This window comes from Labeo rohita, chromosome 21 (assembly GCF_022985175.1).
Source record: "Labeo rohita strain BAU-BD-2019 chromosome 21, IGBB_LRoh.1.0, whole genome shotgun sequence".
Taxonomy (NCBI): Eukaryota; Metazoa; Chordata; class Actinopteri; order Cypriniformes; family Cyprinidae; genus Labeo; species Labeo rohita.
The window spans coordinates 25,452,233-25,471,368 of record NC_066889.1 but is presented as its reverse complement, the minus strand read 5'-3'; the positions used below and the strand labels follow the sequence as shown (position 1 = coordinate 25,471,368).

Here is a 19,136-nt window from a genome sequence, read left to right as displayed (position 1 = left end):
TTGCATTTGCTCAGTTGTTACAGCATTTAGACATCACCAAGGATTTGTTCTTATATTTATCTCTCATCTCTCTTGTTTTATCTTCATTCACAGGCAGAATTTTTTCACCACTCATTGCGATCATATTTTCATGTGTAGGTAGAGGTAAGTGTGTATAAACTACTGGTGGTGGTGGTGTTTATTTATATCTTTAGTAGTATAAACACATTCCTAAAACAAACAAAAAAAAAAGTTTTGTCTAGTGCAGTGATTGTCAAACAGTAACATTTTCACAGTTTTTCCAATAACGGTCTCAAACAGAATAAAAAAATGTGTGTTCACATTTTGTTGGAATTACCGTAATTCCTTGATTACAAATTTGCTTAGATTCAACTCAAAGCTGTTTGTCTTGTGACTTCATCAGCAGTTAAATGTGCAGCTTTTCTGTCTGCAGGTTATTGGCCAAAATAAAATGACAAGGATGTGCCAAGATTGCTACCTAACTAGCATTACTTGTAGTATTTTTGGTTGTTTATACATGATCAAATACAAAAAAGTTTTATTTCAAAAGTAATTCTTGTAATTGTGCATTCAATAAAGACATGAATAGCTTTTAGTGTTCAGAAACACATTATTAGGGTAATTCTGACACAATGTGAACGCAAAAATTATTTATGCAAAATAGCAATGCATCGTTTTTCTTTTTCTAAGAAAATGCATTATTTTAAAAGGGTTAAAACTCTTCCCTTGTAAATGCTAATATATGGCTGATTGTTCACACTGGTGTGAATATGAAGCCATATTCCTCAGTGTTGATTATCATATCCAGTGTAGCCTACAGCAGGAATAGTAGCTTGTTAACAGTCTTGCTACAGACATACCTTGTACATTCAAATGCTGTGAAAAAATATTTTCAAAATGTTAACTCCTTTGAGAAGGATTGATTTAAAATGCTGTGGGTAGAATGTAAACTCTTATTTCCATCTTGTTGCAGTATTTGTCAAAGCCATTCAGGCATATAATGCCATGAGGTAAAGAATCACCAAGTTCAAGTTCACCTAGACTTGAAGAGATGCTGGTTAAGTTCCAGAGTTTTAGGTCTCCACAGATGATCAACCATATTTAATGGCTTCATGTTTCCAAATTTTGTTTTGTCCTCTTTCACTCGTATTACCGTACATCTTTAAGTTAGTTGTTTGATGTAGCACTTTCTTCTCTCTGTGGCTCTGTGATACCACAAGGTCTTGGGAAGGTCCAGTGTAGTTCCATAGTGTCACACAGATAATATTGGAGCCCTTTTCTGTTTGTGTGTTCAAATTAGACGCTCTTCAGGTGGTACTTTCAGCATGCTATCCATCTCTAAGCGTGCACCAGCAATCTCCTGATGGCTTGGGGAATAAGTTCCTTCTGACTGCCTCTTCCTGCGTGCTGTCATCAACATAAAAATAAGTCCAATGGCCACCAAGAGAATACAGCCACATGCCAATGGAACTGCTATTGCCAACCATGGTATATGTTCTTGCTGAGCCTGTTTCTGTAGACAGAGATTCAAATTGTTATTGTTGGAAGGTAACACTCATCACTACTGAACTAGTTTGTATTCTCATTTCCGCATCTAAATTGCTTGCTTATTATGAGTTTTCTTACATTTGTTTCACAGAACTGGCCACTGTATCCTGCTGGACACAAACACTGAAACCGATTCAGTCGATCCAGACACGATCCACCGTTTAGACATGGGCTAGATGCACACTCATCAACTTCTCTCTCACATCTGTGGGGAAAAAACATATACATAAATATATATGCATTTAGTCATCTATATCAATATTTGTGTATTCTGTTTATATGTAATGGACAGTAATGTAAGTTTTAATTCTACCTGTCTCCTGTGAATCCTGGAGGGCAGGTGCAGTTTGCCCCCCCATTGAGTGTCATGACAAACGCCATCATTTTCACATTCAAAATCCAGTTCACACTTAAGAGGAGGGTAGTTATACCTGATGAACAAGAACACAAAGAAATGGATAAACTTCAACTTCACTGGTTCATTCAAACTCAGATTACAAGTATAACTATAATGTGATACTAGGTAATTGTGAATGATTTGATTCCATGAATTTTTCCATTGGCTTTCATTAGCATTTACAGCTCTCTGAAGGCCACAATATAACCCCTGGTCTCTGTTCCACAGATTGGAAAACAAATGTACTGTAAGTCAGTGGTTCTCAACTCCAGTCCTTGGGGCCCACTGCTCTGCAAATTGTATGTTTCTGAATCAGACACACGTCAGTTCAGTTCATAGATCTTTCTCCTAACAAGCTGATGATCTGAATCAGGTGTGGAAAATGAGGGAGACATACAAACTGTGCAGAGTAGTGGGCCTCAAGGACTGGAGTTAAGAACCATTGCTGTGGGGGTGTTCAAGTTACACTGAATCAAGTCTAGGCGTCAGTGTGTGTGCTCTGTAGAAACTCACTGACAACGTGTTCCGCTGTACTTGGGTGGACAGATACAGGTAAAGTCATTAACTCCATCCACACAGGTTCCCCCATTCTTACACTTTGATCCTTTGCAGTCATCTATGTTTTCTGCACATGTAGGTCCAGCATATCCTGGGTGACACAAGCAGTCAAACCCATTAAGCTTGTCTTTGCACTTGCCATGAAGACAGGGTCCTGAGAAGCACTCGTCTGTTTCTTTCTCACAGGTGAACCCTTCCCAGCCAGGTGCACACTGGCAGCTAAACATATTGAAGAGATCTACACATGTACCACCATGTCTGCAGGGATGAGAGCGGCACACTGTAGCCCCAAAGCAGCCTATGCGCACACGCTCATCTTGTTGTCGCCAAAACCGTGATTTTTGAGGTGTTTTGGCATTGTCTACAAATGGAAGGTATACCTCACCCACTCTGACAGCACCTAGACATCCTGTGTACGCCTCTGCAAGTGCAACTTCACTTGAGGAGTCTTTAAGAAAACTTAAACTACCAGCAAGTTCCGGTGCACTGTTACCATCGATGATGCCATCCACCAAAATTAACCACTGCGATGCATCCCTCTTTGGGTGAGCCATGGCAACTTGTATGCGATGCCAGTTTCCATCTCCAATGTGCCTCTGTCCAGAGAATATCACTGGTTCCACACTGTTCTCGGTGTGAAGCTCCACATGAATGGCTGAATCCACTAGACCAATCAGTAGAAACTCCGCCCCTCTCCATGCTGCACGAAGTAACACAGCATTTTCCTGCCTTGTACGGAGCTCCATGGTAACGTTGGTCACTGGGTTAACTAGAGATCCGTTAGCACTGTAGTGTAAGGGTGTGTTGTCAAAGGTTGCATTAGCAATGCCTGGTAAAACAAAAAAATGTCTTAGTACAATTTATTTTTATGGCAAGATTACATTACTAATAATTTTTAATTAAGTATCTTGCTAACAGGAAATATCAACTGGATGATTAAGATAAACATACACTCAAAACCATCCAACAGATCCACACAGTGTCCCCCATTTACGCATGGGTTACTGACACACCAAACCGGTGTTTCACATGTCTTTCCGGTGAAATTCCGTGGACAGGAACAAGTAAAGTCATTCCATGTGACTATGCACTCTCCACCATTTAAGCAATGATCCACCTGCAAACCAACCACTCAGCATTAGCGCTTTCCAGCTGTAATTATCAATTTAAAAAGATGGAATGGAAATCTGATGGAATAAATGTTACAAGTAAATCTACATACCTTGCATATGTCATCACTTATGCATCCAGGCAGCACGTTTTCTGCATCCCTGGAGATAAATAGATTCTCGCTGATTTCCAGATCCAGATGCATGTCGTCTAGTCTCAGGTCCTGCAGGCAGCCCTTAAAATGACCCCCCCAATCAGCTGTACCTTCTTCACCTGGAACCCCACCAACATACACCAGGTCACCCTCCAGAACATCCAAGTCAGGCAAAGAGCCAAGCTCGTAGCGCAATCCACCATGGCTGAAGAACACCTGACCCTCCTGTATGTCTATCTGAAGCAGTTGTTTTTCTCCATTACAGACAAACACTGGTGATGATAAGATGGTTGACCCCACAGAGGTCACATGTACTCGTCCCATTTTCAGGTACATGGTAAAATAAGGATTATCCTCCTCTGTTTCCTGAAGCCCTGCCTTACGGAGCTGAAATAATAATCCAGTTGATTTAAGAGATCGTAGGAAGAATGATACACTAAAATTCCTGCCAAAATCAGACAGCAGTTCAAATGCAAGAAAGCTTTTAGAGTCCTCATGACTGAATGTCCAAAAGGGGAAATCTGTGGAAGAAAGAGAAACAGAAAAAGTCAAGCATGACAATTTTTCATTTATTATTATAGAAGTTCTCCTCCACCACAACTCCAATCCTGGAGGGCTACTGTTCTCCAGAGTTTTTGTCCAACCTTAATCTTGACTAGTTTGTTCAGGTGTGTTTGAGAAGGGTATCGAGCTAAACCTAGCAGAACAGTTGCCCTCCAACACCAGAGTTTAATGCCCGAGCTCTGTACATTACCACAAGTTCAGGTGTATACACACCTTGGCTGCAGTTATCTCCATAGTGAGGTCTATAGCAGTCACAGCGGTAGCTCGTCCAGAGGTCAACACATTGCCCTTGTTGAGAGCAGGGATTTGGGTCCACCCCGCACCATTCCGTCTTTATACAGCCCACCTCTATGCTCGCCTCTTCATCTCCCAGATCGTGTGGCAGGACCGGACGGCCATCCACCAGTAGGTCCTCCATACAACCCAAAAAGCCATGACCACTCAAGGTTAGCTCCATGTACTCTTCTGGTGCTCCACCCACATATAACTTTGTGAGGCTATCATGGTGCAAGAAACTTTCTTGGCCATCCGGTAGCTTGCGTTCAACTCTGCATACTTGATTGTCACAGCCTGGACCTTTAACTTGCAGCACCAGTCTGATATCGTGATCCCGTCCTTCAATGTTCACCACTGTCTCGTGCCAATCCCCATCACTTACAAGCCCTGGTAATTGTGCCTCCAGTGACCCGTCCTTCTTTGATATTGCCTTGGCACGCAGCTCACCCCCAACAATCTCCAGAGAGAGGAAGAACTCAGCATTGCCACGAAAGAACAGCAGCATATTAGGCAGTGTGGTGCGGAAGCGTAGGTGGACCCCCAGGGGGTGTTCGTGTTCTTCAATGTCTCTCCTTCTGCGCTCCATTGGTGGAACTTCAATAAGAAAGAACTTTGGAGAGGAGAAGGAGAATGTGGTTGGTGTTGAACATACATCATCATAGAATCCAGGTGGACAAAGACAAGTATGTTCATGTGTGTCTCCATCCAACCATGGCAAGCAGGTGGCACCATTTTGGCATGCATGGTCAATGCAACCAAGCAGCTCCACAGTGCATTGAGGTCCCCCCCATGGCAAGAGACCTTCCTCAGCTTCTGCACAGTGGCACTTATATTCAGCCACTCCATCTTCACATACACCTCCATTCAGGCAGGGGTCGCTCTCACACTCATCTATATTAACCTCGCACTCTCTACCTGAGAAAGACATAACAAAGTTAACAATACAAACCAATACACATGCAAAGTCTTGCCCATATGCAAACACCAACCTTCGAACCCTTCTGGGCATACACACTTGTATCCGTTTACCAAATCCTCACAGCTTCCTCCATTGTGACATGGCTCAGATACACACTCGTTTATGTTCACTGAACAGTTCTCTCCTGGGAAGAACAAAAACAAAACAAATAAACAGCATTGCATCAATACTTGAGTAACCTTGACCACATTCAGGTCATGTATAGGGTCAGAATATAGTCAACTCTAGAACAAGTTCTTAAAATTAAAGCTGTTGTATTGTTGCCTTGTTTACATCTGTGTTTTTATGTTGCCAGTACCTGTATATCCTGGTTGGCACTGACAGACGTAACCTGCAGCTGTGGCATAGGTGAACTCCCAGTCTGTCTCCCAGTGTTCTGGTTTTGATTTCTCAAAACATTCACCATCGTTCTGACAGGGAGTATCAGCACATTCATCTATATCCACCTCACAGTTATCTCCTTTAAAACCTACACACACATCAACATCATTTAAGATTGTTGCAGAGATTAAAGACTTGAGTGCAATTTTTGGATGAAGGGAAGCTACCTGGCCAACAGGTACAGTTGTAGTGGTTAATGCCCTCTAGACAAGTTCCTCCATGTTGGCAAGGATGTGATGCACACTCCAGAATATCCTCCTCACAGTGGTCTCCCATAAACCCAGTACCCTCACATTCACACTCATAACTGCATACAAACACACCAAATCATACAGTCAGTACACATAGTTTTATACATTTAACTCTGGGATCTGAGGGGGTTTTGGGGCCCTGGAGAAGTTTTGACATGCTTTGACATTTGTGCTTTTTTCAGTATCTTAAAAACCGATTAAGTATCAATGTAAAACCAGTTCTGGATTTCTGCGTTTCTGACAAATAACCAACCACTTAGAGAGGAAGAAACTGTCTGACTAACATCTAATCAGTGCTGGATATGCCTGAGTTTCCTTACCTATCGACAAGGTCGTGGCATATTCCTCCATTCTGACATGGATCACTCTCACATTCATCGATATTGATTTCACAATCTGAACCTTCAAACCCCTGCACACAGTCACAGGTGTACAGTCCCACTAGGTCATGACAGGTAGCTCCATTTTGGCATGGATTTGACTCGCATTCATCAATCTCCATCTCACAATTTACTCCTATAGAGAGTTAGAAACCAATACATGTCAATAATGATATGGCAATTATTGTCAGGGTAAATATCCATGTAGACCCGGAGTGCCCAATCCTGCTTCTGGAGGGCTGTAATCCTGCAGAGGGATTGAATCCTTGGATCCAACCCTAATTAAACACACTTGAACCAGCCAATCCAGGTGGTTAGGATTACTAGAAATTTCCAGGTAGGTATGTTAAAGTGCAAAACCTTGTCCTCTCAGGAGTGGGATTGAGCACACCTTCTTTAGACAAGGGCCATCAAACTTGATCCTGTAAGGCTGATGTCCTGCAGAGTTTAGCTCCAACTTGCCTCAACACAACTGCCTGGAAGTATACCTAGTAAGACTTTAATTAGCTGGTTCAGGTGTGTTTGATTAAAGTTTGGAGCTAAACTCTGAAGGGCACCGGCCCTCCGGGGCAGAGCATGGTGACCCCTGTTTTAGACTGTTAACAATACATAATTCTAAGATGGAGAAACTTTTTCAAACAACATTACCTGTATATCCGAGTAGGCATTCACATAGGTACTGGTCTTTTCCATTAATACATGTTCCATTGTTCCAACAAGGTCGTGATGCACACTCATTTATGTCAATTTCACAGTTGTGTCCTTGGTATCCAGGCACACAGAAGCAGTGATACTTGTTGGTCCCATCTACACAGATTGCGCCATTCTGACAAGGATGTGAATCACATTCATCCACATTCTCTTCACAGGTCTCACCACGAAAACCCACTGAACAGGTGCATTCAAATCCATCCACTATCCGTCTACAAGTGCCATTGTTGAGGCAGGGTTCATCAATACAGTCTGGGATGCGACGACTGCAGTCCTCTCCTCCGAAACCAGGTGGGCACAGGCATTTGTAGCTGTTCAGCTCGTCTACACACTCAGAGAGGGCACCTACACATGGCCCACTTTCACACTTGCTGATGTTCTCTGGACAGGTGTAGCTCTCCGTGCCAAGTTCAGTCACACATCCTTCGCATTCAGCGAAGACACAAGCATTGTACAGCTCAGCACAGTCCCTCCCTGTGTACCGCACTCCTTCCCGCGAACACAAACACACATAGTCATCCATTGTATCCACACATGTTGCCCCATTTTGACAGGGTGAAGATGCACACATGTCAGAAGATCCGGAACAGAATATACCTGCAGAAAGAGAGACAGGATATAATATTGTACCTCTAAGTGATGCATTTCTCCAACGGGAAATGCAGGGGTGCCCAATCCTGTTCTTGGAGATCTACCTAACTAGGTCAGTTCCAACCCTGCACCTACACCTGTCTTGAGTTCTCAAGTGTTTCTGAGGATGTTAATCAGTTGGTTCAGCTGTATTTGATTTGAATTTTGCAGGAAGGTAGATCTCTAAGAACAGAATTACCACCTCTGGCAACTCTGGAGTAACTCAATGTGAATTTCAAGTAAAAGTTGTCATTTTTTAAAATCTCATTATTTGTGGTGCTTGCTAAAGTGTTTTACCATTGATCATACCTGGATTTAGTGATCCTAACAAGCCCCAAAAGACAAGTATTAAACATCCTAACATTTGTCCTACAGACAAAAGAGATACTGTGCCTAAAATTGTGTGCTTGTTGAGAAGAAGTGCTCTGCTACTTTAAGCAAACACATAATAGTTGCCCATTTGCCTTGACAATAAAACAGGCAAATATATCTAAAACATACAGTGCCTTGCGAAAGTATTCATACCCCTTCATTTTTTTTCACGTTGCAGCCTTATGTTAAACTGCTTCAAATTACTTTTTTTCCGCAACAATCTATACCCCATACACCATAAAGACAAAGCACAAAACAAATTTGTGACAACTTTGCAAATTTATTAAAAATAAAATACTGAAATAAGTCCATTGCATAAGTATTCATACCCATAACTCAGTACTTCGTTGAAGCACCTTTACAGCCTCACATCTTTTTGGGTATGATGCGACAAGTTTTGCACATTTGCATGTTCTGCATTTGGCAGTTATCTGCCATTCTACTCCTTACCTCTTCACCTCTCAAGCTGTGTCAGCTTGGCTGGGCTGGCAGACATTTTCAGTTTTCTCCAGAAATATTTGGCTGGGTTTAAGCCCAGGACATTCATAGAGTTGTCTACTGTAGTGTCATTGTCCTGTTGAAAGGTGAAGGTTCTGAATGCTCTGGCCTAGGTTTTCCTCAGGAGAGGATTGAGTTTGGCCACACTCCCTAAAGACTGGATTGGTGGAGTGTTGCAGTGATGTTTGTCCTTCTATAAGTTCCTCCCATCTGCATATGATCATGAAGCTCATCTAGAGTGACCATCAGCTTCTTGGTCACCAGTCTAACCAAGGCCCTTCTCTGTCAGTTGTTCAGTTTGGCCAGGAGGCCAGCTCTAGGAAGTGTCCTAGCTGTTCCAGACTTCTTCCATTATGGATAATGGAGGCTACATGCTTTTGTGAATTTTCACAGCAGTACTGTTTTGTGCGTTGTCATTATTGTGTATGGAGTGTAGATTGATGTAGGGAAAAAATTAATTTAAACTGTTTCTGGTGACCGTAATGCCATAGAAACCTGGGGTTGGGTTCCTTTGATTAGGCCGGTAAGCAACCATCTAGCAACCACTTTGCAAAATGCTACAAACAACCCAGCAACCACATTGCATCACTCAAACATAGCGATGGTGAGTTCTACACACTACTCATTTTCTACCTAATAATTGTAATAAAAAGGTTCTGTAGTAATATATTACTATGATAACAAAATGAACAACAGGCATATACCATTCGAGACATAGGAAAGACATCAGTTAATAACAGGCTGTTGATCCCAAACCTTAATCCTGGGTAAGACTGACTGAGCCTGAGGAATAAAGAGAGAGAATCTCTTCAAAGTCAACATTACAAATACCAAGCCCATCTGTGAGGTTGATAATTAGCAATATTCAGCATTTTTTACATTCATAAGTTTCTAAAAATGCACTTTATACCTTGAACTAAAAAATCTAATTTGAAAGATCCCCTGGAACCTTGTCTGTTTGTGAGTATTGCAAATCGCATATTTTGTTTGCACACATGAGTGTGTTTTTGAGAGCAGAGAGTGGTACAGAGCATTCAAGGGGATTTTCTCCTACAAATCAGCCAATCGCGTGAGAGCTCTTTGAGTCATTCCAAATTCCTGTTATCTGCATGACCTCGACCCTCAACCCCCACCGCGCGTCCAACTTGGATCCATTAATGTGGCCCACCCATCCTTAACCCTTGTGGGGCCCCTCGTCCCCCTAAACTCCACTCCCCCACCTTCTCTAAACCACTTTGCTGCCCCGGCCCCCTCAATGTCGCTTTGATCAGACCTTCATCCCAAATATTCATTCAGGCGGAAGATACTAATGAATGGGCAAAAGGAATGAGGTGCTGTGTGCATATCTGTCCGTGTGGGCATGCTGAGCATTGAGTGTGAAGCAGGAATGGAGCAGCGTTTTGTGGAAATAAGGTGAAGAATTAAAGGGGGGTGTATAGTTCAAAAATGTGTGTCAGCTTTTGCTATATTTGTGGGAACCAAATGTCCCCACAAGGATAAAACGTAATTTGTAAACTAAAAATATTCACTGCCTGGGTGTAATCGGTAGTTACTAATGTGTTCTTGTTGCATCTCCCTGGTAGTCTTATTAGTTTTCCTGAAATTTCTAATGTAATATTTGTTTTTATTTTTATTTTTGTTTTGATATTCTTTCCAGGTTTAAATTAGATTTTGAATTCCGGATTTTTTGTTTGAGACTTTTGGACCCAACGTATTGCTCAGACACTTTAATCAGCATGGAAGTGTTACTTTTAGAACAGAAACATCTTATCGGTCTCAGAACACACAGACTGTTCTTACACAACACAGCTGAGAGCTTACACACTGATCTAGGTGTGAAAGCACTCACACTGATCTTAGAATGGACATGTGGCTTACACAATGATCTTAAAGCAAACAAAACAAACATGGAAGTTGAGAGTAATCACTTCTACCCTCCCATACACCCATTATTTTCTCCTATTTGTGCAAGAAAACAGACCAAAACCAAAATGAGTTTTAAAAATACTTTGATTTTAGACTAGCATGTGTCTGTAAATGTTGTAGGTTGCAGATACGTCTGACACCCACGCAAGCATTCATTCCCCACCCCCGGCCCGGGAAATGAGCTCTACTCAGACTGACCCAGCAAGTGTCCACTGAGTGGGTCTCAGTTTCCATAGTTACTTCTAAACTAATTCGGCCCTGAGACGAAGAGATGCTGACCTCTGTGACCTCAGATCCTCCTCCTCTCTTTCCTCCTTTCCATTTATTTTCTGTCTTTCTCACTGCCTTGGATCTCTTTAACGCTCATGTAATTTCCTGTCAGTATAGTCTGATAAGTAAAGAAGATTTACCAGTTCATGCTGTCATGAACAATCGCTGAGCCAGATGACACATAATGATATCAAGCGTCCAGTCCATTGACGGCACACATACATGAAGTGAGTTTTCTTTTTTTTTTTACCTTTATCTCCCTCAAACTCTTTCCTTCCTGTAACTGAAGGACACTGATTATCTGCTTTCTGCTTCGCCCTCTGTTAACCTGTATATTGTGTGGCCGGTTCACAGAAAATTAAAGTGGATTACACTGTCTGTACCTCATTTAGCTTATGTACTCTCACCCAAACACGTGCACTTAAACACTCACTGACTGGGCTGTTAATTCAGAGTATTTCTGGACACTTTGGATATCATCAGACTGAATGTTTTACACTTTCTGTCTTGTGCAGACAGTGAATAGACTATTAAAGTCTATTAGATGTGTGTATGGTCAGAGAGAGCAAGTAGGCCGCTGTCTTCACGTACTGAGCTGACCGTAATCCTCTCAGAGTGCTGTGTGTAAAACAGGACAGCTTTAGGTTAGTCTACACTACTAAGCCAGCTTTTGTTATCTTAGGATACAGTTCTTTGCCACTTCATTTTTAAAGAGATTACAGAGAGTGATTATTTTTCATTAGCATAACCATGTTTCAGATATAGAAACCACTAGGCTGCTAGTTATTTTAACAGACACACTATATAGATATATACAGTTGAAGTCAAAAGTTTACATACACCTTGCAGAATCTGCAAAATGTTAATTCTTTATCAAAATAAGAGGGATTATACAAAATGCTTGTTCTGTTTTATTTAGTACTGACCTTAATAAGATATTTCACATAAAAGACATTTACATGTAGTCCACAAGAGAAAATATTAGCTGAATTTATAAAAACGATGCTGTTCAAAAGTTTACATATGCTTAATTTTTAATACTGTGTTGTCACCTGAATGATCCACAGCTGTGTTTTTTTTTGGTTAGTGATAGTTGTTCATAAGTCCATTGTTTGTCCTGAACAGTTAAACTACCTGCTGTTCTTCAAAAAAATCCTTAAGGTCTGACAAATTCTATGGTTTTTCAGCATTTTTATGTATTTGAGCCTATTCCAGCAATAACGGTATGCTTTTGGAATCCATCTTTTCACACTGAGGACAACTGAGGGACTCATATGCAACTATTACAGAAGGGTCAAACGCTCACTGATGTTCCAGAAGAAAAAATAATGCAATGAGAGCTGGGGGTGAAAACTTTTGAACAGAAAGAAGATGTGTACATTATTTTTTCCATTTAGTACTGTACTTCAAAAGCTACAGAAGATACTTAAATGTTCCCCAGAAGACAAAATAAGTTAAATTTACCCTGATCTTCAAATTCAAAAAGTTTTCACACCTAAGTCCCTCAGTCCCTCAGTTGTCCTCGGTGTGAAAAGATGGATTTCCAAATCATACAGTCCATACATAGTTGGAAAGGGTTCAAATACACACAAATGCTGTAAAACCAAAGAATGTATGGGACCTGAAGAATTTTTCTGAAGAACAGCAGACTGTTTAACTGTTGAGAACAAACAAGCACTCATGAACAACTATCACTAAACAAAAAAACACAGCTGTGGGTCATTCAGGTAACAACACAGTATTAAGAATCAAGCGTATGTAAACCTTTGAACAGGGTTATTTTTTTTTACAAATTCAACTATTATTTTCTTTTGTGCACTATATGTAAACATTTTTTATGTTAAATATCTTATTCAGGTCAGTACTAAATACAAAAATAACATGCATTTTGTATGATCCCTCTTATTTTGGTACAATAATTAACTTAAGGTGTATGAAAACTTTTGACTCCAACTGTATATCACACTGCCAACAATGACAGCTTGTCACCTTTTAAATCTGGTTGTATCCCATTCTTACACTTATTTGTACTCTCTTAACTGTGATCCTCCTGGAATGTGGACAGCAACCAAATGTGACGTGTTCAGGCCCCAGGTGGAGACAGGCTGTAGTGGATCTGATTATCCAGACTTTAACACTGAGGTTTCACAGAGATCTGAGTCATCCCACAACTGACAGAGACATTCTCCTGACATCTGTCTTAAACACTACAGTGCGTCTTACTTTGTGTGTGTGTGTTTTTAAGGTTATCTGTGCGAGACCACTGGAAGAATGTAAGCCATGCAGGTTCTGTTTTAAGTGCTAGAACACTGATACTGGCTGTCAATCAAGTGAAACTCCTCCCCTTCTGTTTACCTCACTGTCAATCATCCCTGTTTGGGTCCCACGTCCTGCTGTGAGGGGGTGTGACAGGTTAGTTTTACAATTTAAAGGGGTTACAGATTGTTTTAGAGGGGTCAGGTGGGGAAACACATCTCTGTGTTTGTGTTTTCAAGCTTTTTAAGTAAAAAATTACACAACAATAACACAATAACAATCAGAAATGAGCTTCAATAATTTTAAGTAACAACATTTCTTTTGTTTTAGTTTCATTCATTCAACAATAATAACCCACTGTATGGATCTTGGAGTTAAGAGTCCTACTGTCTCTACAATGGCTGTGAAATTTGTCACAGGTTTAATGGCCCAGTCAGATCTGTAAGTGATAAGACTCACTTAATATGCATCTGTCCAAAGATATGGGTGGGAACGGATGGGTAACAGAGAATGAGAGTGAGAGGGGCGACTGGGACGTGTGTGTGATGTGTGACAGGACTTTGAGATAACCTGTGATCTGTTTATTTTCACACACGCAGGAGAGCTTTTTCTAGTGTTTGTCTGTCTGCATGCTTAATTCTTCCATGTGAACCTAAAAATAAGAGTTCTGAGATTGAGATTTGAACTTTTCAGACTAAATATAAGTGATGTTTTGACTTATGGCGAATATAAGAGTATTAATAGCTGTTGTTAGGACCAACACAAACTCAGACTTAGCAAATCTTTGCCATTAGCTCTAGACGCTAATTAGCTTTATTCGCCCCTGCTCCTAAACAAGACACAAAGTTTTAACCTTTAAGACTTTACAGGTGATGCTTTTGAGTGTTACGCCAAATGAGCATCAACAGGAGGATTCTAGCATTAGTTCCGGCTAAAGGACATGAGCTTTATTTTTCCACATGCGTTTAAAAAAAACCCCATAATATTAGTGCTTAAAAGAGTTTCATCAACCAAATTTTTGGCGCAATATCTGTTAGTGTAGTAGCACATTAGGTAAGTGAAGTAAGCTGAGCTAAAAACTGCTCTAAATTCTCCTTTCTTATACAGGTGGATGAGCTTGGTTATGTCACATGATGTAATTCCTGTGAGTGGAATTTTTCAATGTAAACTGATATCCATGCATGTAGTTGTGACACTGATGTCCAAACTTTGGATAAACTTAACAATGGCAAGGTTAGTAAGTGATTCTACACATTTTTGGTAATTATGTCACAAATGTTGATATAATTTACTTGTATATTATTCGTATTATCTACTTATTATTTACTTATTATAATACTCTTTTACCAAAACAATAATGTAACTAAATATATGTGACACTGGACCACAAAACCAGTCATAAGTAGCACAGGTATATTTGTAGCAATAGCCAACAATACATTGTATGGGTCAAAATCATCATTTTTCTTTTATGCCAAAAATCATTAGGGTATTAAGTAAAGATTATGTTCCATGAAGATATTTTGTAAATTTTCTACTATTAATATATCAAAACTTAATTTTTGGTTAGTAATAGTAATAATAATAGTAACTTAAAGATGATTTTCTCAATATTTAGATTTTTTTGTACCCTCAGATTCCAGATTTTCAAATAGTTGTATCTCGGCCAAATATTGTCCTGTCCTAACAAACCCTACACTCCAGTTCCAGAAGGGTTTTTGCAGTGATGCCATAGAAGAACCATTTTTGGTTCCTCAAAGAACGTTTCAGTGAACAGTTCCTAAAAGAACAATTTTGAAGAACATTTAAAAATTTCAACTAGTTGAAAAAGGTTCTTTTTGATTTTTTTAAATGTTCTTCAAAATTGTTCTTTTAGGAACTGCTCACTGAAACGTTCTTTTTTTGCATTTGAAAGGTTCCATGGATGTTCAAGGTTCTTCATAGAACCATTTTTGCCAATGAAGATATTTACAAAAATGTACATCAATGGAAAGCTTATTTATTTACCTTTCAGATGATCCAGGGTCACATGTGACATTTTTGAACATTAATTCACACAAAAGCATTATTTGTCAATGTTAGCCTAAGCTATGCTTATAATATTATTATAATACTTATTTTTTTTTTTTTTACTTCTTATATATACATAGTTTTTCACCCTATTACCCAAAACATTAATTTAACCATCTTATGGTGTTATTTTTGAGTATTGATCCACACAAAGATGTTATTTATTAATTTGATCATCAACGCAAAATCCTCTAACTAGTATAAGCCTACCTATACTATGAATAATTAATTATTGTTATTTTTTAATTATTATAGTATGATATTATACTATTAGCCAAAATATTTAATTAACCCTTTAATTATGGTGTTACTCATGAGAATCAATCCATACAAAAGACGTTAATTGTTGATGTTAGCATCAAGACAAACACCTCTAGCTATTATAAGCCCATTTATACTATTATGAAGTTAATTATTAGATTACATTAAACTTTATTACCAAAGACATTTATTTAACACTTTAGTTAGTTGTAAGCATTGATGCACATGAAGATATTATTTGTTAATGTTAGCATCAACGCAACACTTCTAGCTACTATAGGCGCACTTTTATTAGCAGAATCTTGACTGTGAGAGTGCGGTGGACTGTGTGAATTTATTCTTCCCACTCTGTGTTCTTGTTGGGATTAGGGTTGGGGGCAGGGTCCATTGTAGACATTTTCATTGAAAAAGTCATGTGAGTTCCAGGATCCCCCTCGTTTCCCTAAGCGCCTGATGTCACATTTGCATGCGTGATTTGACATGAACTATCAGCTCAGTCAGAACATCAGACCAGTTTCACCCACTGTTCCTCCCGTTGAATTTTCCCATTGACTCCCATTAGTGGGATGTCAGTGCGAATACACTACAAGTGCAGTGTTTGTAAATGCCATTCCACACTTAAGACCTGGATGGCAATTGTTTTGACAAAGCAAAGTGATGGTGTAAATGCCAACCTTCCATTTTAAACAACAAACTTGTTAATATTGCTCTCAAAATGTGCAATTAAGTATTGAGTAACAATAGCAAAGTTTGCACTTACGTTATCAGAACACTAACAGACAATTATATGCACTATTTACTTATATTTATATCTTCAAACAACCCTCTATCAATACTTTAGACCCAAAACTCAGATTTGTTATTCTCCTCTGAAATATGCCCTGGATATGATCATCATAGAGAGACAGCTTGGCCGTGCAGTCAGATGAAAGAGTGTTAAGCCTACGGGACGCAAAAGCAAACAGAGCTCGTTAAAAGTGCTTAACGCAGATTCCACCCGCGCACAACGTCCAAATGACTCAGCCCTGGCGTCATGGCAACGGGGCACAATGGAACCCACCCCCCAAAGTTTTTCTGTTTCAGACAGTGGCCTGAGAGTGGGGCAGAATCGGAAAATAGATGACTAACCTCCCCCATACTCCTGTCTGTACCATGCACCGGTTATATCCACTCCAGACAGGAGGAGGGACACAAGTAACACTCCAGTGCACATCTTTGGGAGTGCCAGATAACAGAAAATGACCACAACACTATGCTGAAAAGAGTGCCAGGAATTTGTGTCAGCATAAACTAGAAGACGAAATGATGCAGTCTTAAAAATTAACCTTCTTTATTGGCATCTTTGGTTCCAGGAAGAAACTTTAACGTCTAGAGAACAATTCCACAAAAGTTTCTTTATAGTGGAAAAGGGTTTTTAGATTATATAAATATTCTTAACATTATGAAAATGTGGTTCTTTTAAGAACAGTTCACTGAAAGGCTCTTTGAGAAACCAAAAATGGTTCTTCTATGGCATTGTTGCGAAAACTCTCTTTTGGAACCTTTAAACTTCATCAAATGACCTTTCAGTGAAAAGATCCAAAAAAGAACCATTTTTTTAAATTCTAAGTGTGAAGAACATTTGATTCATCTAAAGAATCTTTTTCCACTATAAAGAACTTTTTATGGAATGTAAATGTTCCATGGATCTTCATGGATTTTTTTATTATTTTTTTTTTTAAATCTGACAGTTATTATTTAAAAAAAATAAAATATGAATATGTCCCCACCTTGACACTAGAGTGTGTGGGTGGTTGTCAGAGCTTTGCTATGTGGTTGCTAGGGAATTTCGAATGGTTGCTAGGTGGCTGCTTACTGGTACAAGTCAAAAGAGTCCATCACTCCTTCAATATGTGACCCTGGACCACAAAACCAGTCATAAGGGTAAGTTTTTTTTAAATTGAGATTTATACATCATCTTTGTTAGGACAGGACAATATTTGGCTGAGATACAACTATTTGAAAATCTTGAATCTGAGGGTGCTAAAAAATCTAAATATTGAGAAAATCATCTTTAAAGTTGTCCAAATTAAGTTCTTAGCAATGCATATTACTAATGATCAAAAATTAAGTTTTAATTTTGACCCATACAGTGTATTGTTAGCTGTTGCTACAAATATACCCGTGCTACTTATGACTGCTTTTGTGGTCCAGGGTCACATATTATATACTGGTCTCAAGATACCCATTATAATATTTTTGTTTTTATAGTGCGGATAAAAGTACACACATTTGCTTTCATATACCTTATTATAACAGTAAAATTGCCAAAAAAGAGGCAATAGAGCCACACACAACGTCCCATCTGTTGCTCTTGCCTCTACCAGAGACATATACAATAAAACTTGACCTTTCTCAGAATAAAACACATTTTAAATGACCAAATGACTAAATCTATCTATTCTCAATAGCTTTTAATGATCAGTGTCCCATCCAGGGAGACATTTTATGTAATAAGTTTTTCATTCAATACCCTGTGATTTCTGTAGGTATTGAGAAGGATGGAAAACTCACCCCATTTGAACATCATCATGGTCAGTAAAACTGTCCCGGAGCATTTCAGATGCACTTTCCTGATCTCCATGGTGATGCGAGACAATCCAAACAAACCAAACTAGACGTCCTTTAAGCTTAACGCTTCTTTGAGTCCTTCATAGTGGAGCTACCTTTAAATTAAACCTTCTTGGGGAACATCAAATATCTGAGTTCCTGCATGATCCTGAAGTTGAAAGCTTCTCTATTGAAATTCTCCTTCTCTTAATTCTTATGTGTCAGGTCGTGTAGTTCATATAAAGTTCCTCTGTCCAGCATCAGAGCGGTCAGGCTGAGAGCAGTAGCTCATTGTACATGCAGTAATGAGACTAACTCTCTCACCCAATCTGGCTGCGGCTTACCACACTAATCACTCTTAGAGGGGAGGGGCCGGAAAACCAGAAGTGGACTTCAGCATCAGGACTCCTATGTGTGTGTGAGTTTATGTAGCTATACTTTATGGAACAAAACTGTTCCAAGAACAGAACAAAAACAGATAAATTGGCAACTTACAGGGATGTCCTTAAGGGTAAAATGATTAATTTAAAAAAATCTTTGTTAAAAATGTTTTGGCTTAAAAAATGGTAAAATTATGTCTAAAAAGGTTTTTGTGAGGGGATAGACTTAGGGTTAGCATATAATTTACTTTATATAAAAAATATAAAAGTCAGCAATGTTAAAGCAAATCCAAAACCACTTCAATCTATTTTCTTTGTGGTTACAAGTCTACCATACACTACCAGTCAAAAGTTTATGAACTGTGAGATTTTTAACGTTTTGCTGTTCAAGAAACATTTTTATTATTATTATCAATATTTAAAACAGTTGCATTTTTTTTTTCAGGATTCTTTCATGAATAGAAAGATTCAAAGATCTAAAAAAGCTTTTGTAACATTATACACTACACCATTCAAAAAAAAAATTGGGAAAGAAATTATAAAAAATGAATTCTTTTATTTAGCAAGGATGCATT

At 39.2% G+C, this 19,136-nt stretch overlaps 1 protein-coding gene across 1 annotated transcript; it reads right to left on the bottom strand.

Annotated features, from left to right (window-relative positions):
- Positions 1-26: 26 nt before the first annotated feature.
- crb2a (crumbs cell polarity complex component 2a) lies at positions 27-18,751 on the bottom strand. Its single transcript, XM_051092725.1, is given in 14 exon segments — positions 27-1,513; positions 1,627-1,753; positions 1,862-1,902; positions 1,904-1,979; positions 2,459-3,332; positions 3,455-3,620; positions 3,726-4,288; positions 4,545-5,522; positions 5,597-5,710; positions 5,885-6,055; positions 6,135-6,274; positions 6,539-6,734; positions 7,247-7,906; positions 18,146-18,751. Coding segments are annotated over 14 exon segments (4,398 nt in total). The 5' UTR covers positions 18,216-18,751; the 3' UTR covers positions 27-1,291.
- Positions 18,752-19,136: the final 385 nt, after the last annotated feature.